This window comes from Aythya marila, assembly GCF_965140915.1.
Source record: "Aythya marila genome assembly, chromosome: 1".
Taxonomy (NCBI): domain Eukaryota; kingdom Metazoa; phylum Chordata; class Aves; order Anseriformes; family Anatidae; genus Aythya; species Aythya marila.
In genome coordinates this window covers 9,105,400-9,114,200 of record NC_139042.1, presented here as the reverse complement: position 1 = coordinate 9,114,200, position 8,801 = coordinate 9,105,400, and the positions used below count along the sequence as shown (strand labels likewise).

At 34.8% G+C, this 8,801-nt stretch overlaps 1 protein-coding gene across 3 annotated transcripts in view; it reads left to right on the top strand.

Moving 5' to 3' along the window:
• Positions 1-753: 753 nt before the first annotated feature.
• GRM5 (glutamate metabotropic receptor 5) overlaps positions 754-8,801 on the top strand; it is a gene marked incomplete at both ends in the record, with an annotated part of 270,563 nt that continues 262,515 nt past the window's right edge. For all 3 annotated transcript variants that reach the window (XM_082775943.1, XM_082775942.1, XM_082775941.1), the window contains one exon: positions 754-1,432. In XM_082775943.1, coding sequence (XP_082632069.1) covers positions 754-1,432 — 679 coding nt within the window. The remainder of the gene's footprint in view (positions 1,433-8,801) is intronic.

Genomic DNA, 8,801 nt, shown 5'->3' with positions numbered 1-8,801 from the left:
TTTTAAAAGATCATTGGTTTCATGTTGAGGGTGACAAACAACAACAACAACTACAAAAAAACACATTTTCAGTTTGGAAGAGACATATTCTTCTTTTCTTAACATATTTCAAGAAAGGCTTTATTTAACAGTAGAAGTTTCCTAGTGCTGTAGTTGATAACATGGCCCAAGGTACATTAGTGTGTTGTATGCATTTGTGAGATAAAAAACACCTGTAAATAAGAGGGCTGCTTTCAAAGACACACATTAGATGTGGTAGCATCTTTCTTTGGAATGTAATACTTGTCTGCCTTTTGTGCTTGTGAAAATGTTTCACAAAAGAGTTTTTAAACAAGAGTGTCAAAGAGAGAGACACTGATTTATAACAGCACAAGTACAAGCATAAGACTGTGAAACACTGAAGCATAACAAAGTTTTCCAACTTGAAAATGGTGGAAAGAAATGTATTACAGTCATTGACAACAGTAGGAATAAGTACAACTTCAGAACAGATTACAAAGCTGACTTTATTGATAATTTTAAAACTCTTTCTCTTATTCATTTTTGAAGGTTATGAGGATTATGATCACGTGCGCAGCTCCGCATAGCTGTCTACCTGGAGATGATGGCGACTCCTTAGAGAATACATACAAACTCCTGGTTAATCATCAGCATTCTGCTCCTTTTATCTAAAAGATTTAACTGCTTTTCACCAGCTCTCCATTTTTTTTTGTTGCACCATGTTGTCTCTACCAGCCTAAACCATTTCCTAAAATGATCCTTTTGCTGTTCCTTGCAATCCTGTTATTGAAGGAAGATGTCTGTGGGAACGTTGGGCTTTTGGTTTCTGCACAGGCCAATGAAAGAAGGGTAGTAGCACACATGCCTGGTGATATTATCATTGGAGCTCTGTTCTCTGTCCACCATCAACCAACAGTTGACAAGGTTCATGAAAGGAAATGTGGAGAGGTAAGAGAGCAGTATGGCATTCAGAGAGTGGAGGCAATGCTACATACCCTTGACAGAATTAATTTGGACCCCACACTGTTGCCAAATATCACGCTAGGATGTGAAATAAGGGACTCTTGTTGGCATTCTGCTGTGGCTCTGGAGCAGAGCATTGAGTTTATAAGGGACTCTCTTATTTCATCAGAAGAAGAGGAAGGGATGGTGCGATGTGTGGATGGATCTTCATCATCTTTCCGCTCCAAGAAACCTATTGTTGGTGTCATTGGCCCTGGCTCTAGCTCAGTTGCTATCCAGGTACAGAACTTGTTGCAGCTTTTCAATATACCTCAGATTGCTTATTCTGCTACAAGCATGGACCTAAGTGACAAAACTCTGTTCAAGTATTTTATGAGAGTTGTGCCATCTGATGCACAGCAAGCACGGGCTATGGTGGACATTGTCAAGCGCTATAACTGGACCTATGTTTCTGCTGTACATACTGAAGGTAAGAGGTGGTTGTTATTATTATTGTTTATTATTATTATTATTATTATTATTATTATTATGTACAAATGCCTTTGAACTACTTTGATGTGATCAAATATCTAGATGTTGATAATTTGATTATTTATTTATTTTTTTTTTCCCCAGGCAGTTGTCAACTGCATAGACTTTTATTTCAGTTAATAGTGATTTCACATTCCTGAGGGTGAAGTAGCATCCTGTTGATTAACCACTGAAAACAGTTTGAAACACAGGACTGTGTGGTCTACAAAGCCACTTGTTATTAAACATGTTTACTCTGGAGTTTTGTAAGTGACCTTAACTTAATGTAGTTGGCATTTATTTATTTGTATTAATCTACCAATCAGTATATTTATGTGGAATGATCATTTTAAGTACATTGGTATCAATGTGTAATAAGAAAGTATCTGGTCTTTTTAGTACAGAAGAGAGATAAATCACCATTTGAAACTGTAGCTGAACCGGAATATTTCCTGTAGTATCTGAGCCACAGAAGCACAAATAACAGAAGACCTGAGGTTCTGGCTAATATCTGAATGCAAGTTGTCCTGGCTTTTTGAGATCAACACTATTTCTGTCCTTTTTATAGTACCCCATGGAGTATTGCAGCCACTTAGCCACTTCTTGCTCTGCATCTGGTCATTGGTTTTGGAAGCGAGCAAGGGAAGTCTCCTTGCATCTTCTTCACACACCATCAGGAGTCCAGAAAATCAGAACTATGTGCTATATTGCTTCCCTCTTTTTATTTATTTGAGATAGAGCTTAAGCTTTTTGCCTAATGCTCAGAAGAGTATGATTAAAGGGAGAAGAAATGGAAAAGATTGCCTGAATTCATTATCCCTTGTATTGACAGACTTGAGTGGTTTCATCTTTCTCTAAGTGACTAGAATTTCATACTGCCTTAAGAGCAAATTTTACCAGTCCCTCTCTAATGGCACCACAATGTAATGCGTTTTCTGGAATTACATTCTGTGATGAATTTTAGGATCTCACCTCTGCTCAAACAGATGAACCTGAAATGGAAGGCGCAGAATATGATCTGGAGAATGTAGAATGTTATTAAGAGATTGAGTAGTGGTGACAGCATTGCTGAACAGCAGCAGATGCTGCTGGCTTTATTACAACCAATAGAAAGCAGATTGTCCTTCCCACACACAAAGTATGCTTCTCTGGCAGACTTCATGTTCAAAGGCCTTTTTGGGGTGATGTTGGTCTGATACAAGTATTTAGGGATCATTTTCCTCCTAAAATATGTGTGTATATATATATATATATATATGTATATATATATATATATATATATAAAATACAGGTTAAAATTTAGATGCAGGTTGTTGTACCCATCCTTCCATCATGATAAGACTGGTAAACAACTTCAGTCTGTTTTCTGTGAGGATGCATGAATATATTAGCAGTTTAATATAATAATGTACAAATCACCATACACCATATCATGTAATGAAACTACTCTGTGCCAGCTGATGCCTTTGGCATGGTTTAGTGTGCAGCCTTCATTGCACAAATGTGTTTGAATAACATCATGGTCAAAAACGTTTCCAGTGATGTGCTGCATTAGTTTAAGTTTGTGTATTCCGAGGACTTTTGATGACTCATCTAATTTTTGTTATGAACAACTTTTACACTTCTGCTATTGAGCAGGGATGCTTATGTATTCAGTTTGGGAACTGTCAAGCTTACATTGAGGTCTGAGTGCACAGAGTGAGAATACTTTTGCAGCTTCACATGGACACTACTTGGAGCAGATGGTAACATATGGCATGTTAATCTCATGGCAGAGGAACTTCGCACTGTGCGTTGGAAAGAAGTGAATAAGGACGCAAGAATAAAAGCTGGAGATATGCTATAAGACAAAAGTAATAAATGCCAGGGGAGCTGGATGTGAATAAAAACAGGTGAATGATATATTTCATCAGTAAGATGAAATATTGTCTATATTGATGTGGACAAGATAGGTGGTACCATTAAGTTAATACCTGAGGTCTCATACCATTTATACCATATTTACAGGAGTATAATTCTGGACTTCAGTGAATGAATATTAAACTCAGATTCTGTGAACCTTATGATCTATTTGCATTGTCTGGTCGTGATGATGAATATGTTCTCCAGTCAAATAACATCATACAAATGTTTTCTAATTGTAGAACAGATGGTATTTATAATGGGATAGACAAATACAAACTGAACAAGGTATTTATCTGAAACTTGGTGATGTCTGATGTTCTGGACACTTTCCAAACATTATGACAGATGTTGTCCCTTACAGAAATAGAAAGATTAAATCAAAACAAAACAAAACAAAACAAAAAAACATAAAACCACCACCAACAAGAAGGGTATCCTTTTTAGCCCATTTATCTGCTGTCAACACCTGGAGAGATTTGGGCCCGTGTCTGAATTTTGTGTGGTTATGGTTGGCATACAGATGTGCCATGCAACCTGAGCACTTTGGAGCTTTGTCAGAGACTTTTCTTGCTTAACCATTTAGCACCACAACTAAGTGGAAATTGTTGCAGAAACTGGGGAAAATCTGGGTGTCTGCCACAAGGCACAAGGGACTTTTTGTCCTCATGTCACATGTGAAAACATTCTCTGGTTTTTCCCATAGATCAGAGAAACATGTATACAATTTTATCTTCTCCCATCTTTGAGGTGCGAAGACCTAATTGAAAGCCCATTTGAAGTCAATATGCTCCGTTTGACTAGAGTAACATTTGGATCATGACTTCCTAGTAAGAAACAAGGTCAGTCCCTGCAAGTCAGAGCATAAAATTTGTCTGGAGGTGAATGAATTAATAATTTAAAAGATATTTTTCATTTTCATTTCAAACTATTTGTTTTGCCTCTCTGAATGGAGTGAAGAGGTAATATATGCTAGAAAAACACAACCACACAAAAGTACAATTGAAACACAATAGAACAAATTTATTGGGGGCGGCAAGGGATAAATTTCACTCCAGTATGTAAAAAGTGTGATTTACTTTTGAACACAGCCTTAAGAAATAAGCCAGTCTGTTAACATTTTCTTTAGAGAGGTAGCAGGTCAGCACAGGATCAAACTCCTCCTCAAAGTGCTTTCTTTTTAATAATGCTTTCCTCCATTTAAATTTATCATAAATGCATATAAAGAGGTGATTCACCTTCATTTTGTTAGGACATACCCTGGCAAGTGTAACAGAAACATGACTTTATTTTCCTGCAGATAAGTTTTATTTCACACATTTCCTTTCATATTTGTTCAGTTGTGCTTGGTTACAAGACTATTTTTGCCTATATCTCTCTTGCTACCGAATAAAGAACAAAATGAAAATTAGTCATAGTCTGTGAGAATAGAATGAAGAAATGAATGAAAGAACTGCAACGAGTTGACCTTAAACTTTCTGCTTGGAATAAATTGTTCTTATATGATGTGGAAATTTTCCTTCAGAATCTAGATATTTTTTCCTTTCTATTCAAACTATATAATGTTCAGAGACTTTGCTTTTCACACAATATTATGATTGAAAAATTAGATTAATTAGATTTTAATAATTGGTGATGTTATTTATGCCTTATATGCCTATATTTATGCCTACATATAAAAACACATAGAAAAAATGTACCAAAAATCATTGTTACTCCATGCAAAAAAAAATTCAAATTAAATGAAAATTTATTTCTGAAAATCTGTTTCTGAAAGTGGAAGAATCTCTAGTCTAAAGACTGGAGAATGTTTTACTGTGGCAATGTTTCATTGCTGTCCTTGGGCAAAAAAAAAAATGTTTTATTTTTATTTTTGAAAATAATTTTATTTTCTGTTGTTTGCTACTTTGACACTGTTTGAAACATAAGTGTTGAGGTCAGGTTGATCACAATTTGATATGCTCACACTCATATTAATCTTGTAGCAAAAATAAAAAAATACATTTAATTACTTGAAAGAAAATATAGGAAATCAAAAATACAGTTCCAGTCATATTCTGTTGAGGTATTTACTTGCTTTTGATTGAATATCATCATTTATAATAATGTTGCTTTTTGTTGCTCAATTTCACTTATTTCTCCTAGTATCAAAATTGTGAAAATTGAACAAATGCTATTAATCAGCATGAAGTATTGAGATAAAAAACTCAAAGTTAAAAAAAGTTAGTAAAAAGTTAATTTTTTTTTTTTTTTTTTTTTTCTACAGTGATTGACTAACCTGAAAGAACTTTAATATTGGAGGCAGTCTGTCAGACGTACCCATGGTGAAATATATCAATAGAAAAATACAAAATGAGTGCTATACTATGGAATGTGGCAGGGATTAAGATTGTGAGGAGAAATATCATGAGAGAGAAAAGGGAAGGTGGTCAAAGAGGTGTATTATGGAGTTAAAAAATATCACTTTGAAAGGAATGGTATAGGGTGGATGTAGTTAAACCAGGATATTTGGATCAGCAAAATGTCACATTATTTCTTTTGTTTAGGCACTCAGTGTTTTAATGTCACTATTTCATAGAATAGAATCACAGAACAGTTTGGGTTGGAAGGAAACTTAAGATCATCTAGTTCCAACCCCCCTGCCATGGACAGGGATGCCACCCACCAGACCAAGTTGTCCAGGATCCCATCTAGCCTGGCCTTGAACACCTCCAGGGATGGAGTATCCGTAACTTCTCTGGGCAACATGTTCCATGGCCTCATCACCCTCTGTGTAAAGAATTTTCACCTTACGTATAATCTAAATCTAATTTTAGTTTAAAACTTTAGTTTAAAGTCCCTGGGTATGGAAAGAATTTACAAGACACTAGAATTTAATTTCATACATAATCAAGGAAAAGAGTTATGTCCAACTCTTGTCAGTATCTTTGTGTATCAAAAACTTATTGCTGTATATTAGTAGTGCAGGAATTAAATCAACATTGTTTCAAAATCAGAATGTTTCTGTGTAATTAAGGAGCATTGATCCATATATGTAGGGTCACTTCCTGTATTTACAAGAGATAACTTGCAATTACTCTGAAAGTTAAGAAAGACAAAAGGGCTGTGCTGGATCTTTTAAACTTTTCAGTGTTCTCTAGGGCAGTTCTGACTATCTGATTCTTGAATCATCCAGGAGGCAGTGATCTTGGAGGTAAACCAAAAATTGTAGACTTTGCTTTCATGCAATTTGGAAGCTACTGGATGGAGGATAACATTACATCCATCTTACTAAAATGCGATTGCAGGCTCCTGATGATGTGGAAGCATACCATGCTGTAATGCATAGTATTATAAGTATACATATTGTACATGCGTACATTGAATAAATTATTAGAAAGGTTATTAATAGAATAGTTACAATCTATCTTGGCAACAGATTTTTGAGACAATGCCTTTCATAAATCATATGCTTGTTTTTAAACTAACATGATTTAACTCATCATTCTAAATATGTTGACTGGTGAAAGCCACAGTGAAGATTTCCTTTAATTGATGGTTATATTTTTATTTTATTATATATTTATTTATTTATTTATTTATTTATTTTCTGGAGCTGTCTGGCAGCATTTATGACTGGCCAGATACCTGATCCAGGTGGTATATGTGGAAGCCTCCATATAATATCCATTACATTGTCAAATGGTAGATAAATGATGTATTTGGAATAGCTATTGCTGGGAGAGGAATATGTACTAGATAAGTTGCAAAGATAATAACTGGGGTAGCTGGTAAATCAGCTCACTGGATGAATCCCACAGCCAAAATCAAAGCTAACTGCTAGAAACAGTGGAAAGATGAGAAAAATTATCTTTTCCTCTGTCTGTTGTGATCTAGTCAAATGTTTCTCATCTGCCATCACCTAAGCTTTGATTTTTTAAAAACATTTTTCCCCTAAGATAAATTTCTACAAAATTCCTAGGTGGTGTTAAACATGTAAAGAGGGAAATTTCCCTAGTAGTGAGAGAACTTTGATCAAGATATGCAAAATTACCTTATCACAATGCTCCAACATATAACTCCTTGATTTTCATTTGTTCTCAGTGGTTCTCTTTGCAGTTTTTGTTCTAATCTTTCTTTTGGCTAAAACAAGGAACTTTAGTTTTCCAGTCAGTTCTGTAAAGTGGTCCTTCCTGATGTTAAGTTCATTTTCTAAAGATCATTTTCTAAATCTTTCTAGCTTTGTCAAGATCCTTTCTAAAGAGCATATACTGCTTCTTTGACCCTTTTTAGTGAAATTGTTACCTCATTTACTTGTTCAGCCTGCAGTCATGTGGGAACTATTTTTCCATAGATCAGCATACAAGCTGCTGATACAGACCTTATCAACAAACCAATACAGTGGTTGCCTATAAACTTGTATGGTTTATTTTTCCCTTTTACAGTTATCTGCCCCCATCTTGTCATAACCCATCTTCTGCCCACCTGACTTACTATCTCACCTTTCTTGGTAGTGTTTTTTTTTTCTTCTTTCTTTATCTGGTTATGTTTAATTTTTTTCCCTCTTATCTCTTCCCAGTCAACATGAGATTGCCAAACCATAATTGCATGAATAAGATATGATGCACAGATTTGGATATTTCTAAAACTTCTACCTTATGTGATCACAACTACTATTCAAAGCAGTTGAGTCCTGGCTAAAATAATGGCTATCAGAAATTAATACTTTTTTTTTTTTTTTTATAAAGTTAATTCACCTGGTGAATCTAGTTTTAGTCCAGATGTCTTTTAAAGTTCACATTTAAAGGCCAGATTCTCATTTTAAAAATAACATTTAGACCTTCAGCAGTTCTACATTTGTTTTTTCTTAATTACATTTTCTTAATTAATGAGTATCACAGCTGATGAATTTGCAGATTTGTCATTAGGTTGAAAACAGGATATTTTTTTCATTTTCAAGGGAAGCCTTAAAAGGGAAATATAAATTGAAATTATTCCTCTGCTTCATCTTCATCAATTTCAAGATTTCATACCCAAATTAGTTCTCAATTACACTGTAATAGGGTTATTCATCAAATATCTATTGTACTTGGAGAGCTCAAACCATGTCCCCTCCACCTTCTCTCCACCTGGTTGCCTCAGAGACGACCTTTGCAGGTGCTTCTCATTTGCTTTTATGAGTTGAACAGAAGTTAAGGATGCATTTCATAGGTAAGTAGTTCTTCCTTTTTCATTCTCTTTCATCTTTACCATACAAAAACATGTAATCTAAAACCTGCTCGCATCAACAGAAACTTTCAAAAAGTTTAGGATAAGTGCCCAAAAGGAGAATTTGAGCGTGTATACTGTCTTTCCAATATAAGATTCTCATAGTTCTCTTTCCGGTCATGGTTATATATATAAAGTTTTTGTTTTGTTTTGTTTTGTTTTGTTTGTTTGTTTGTTTT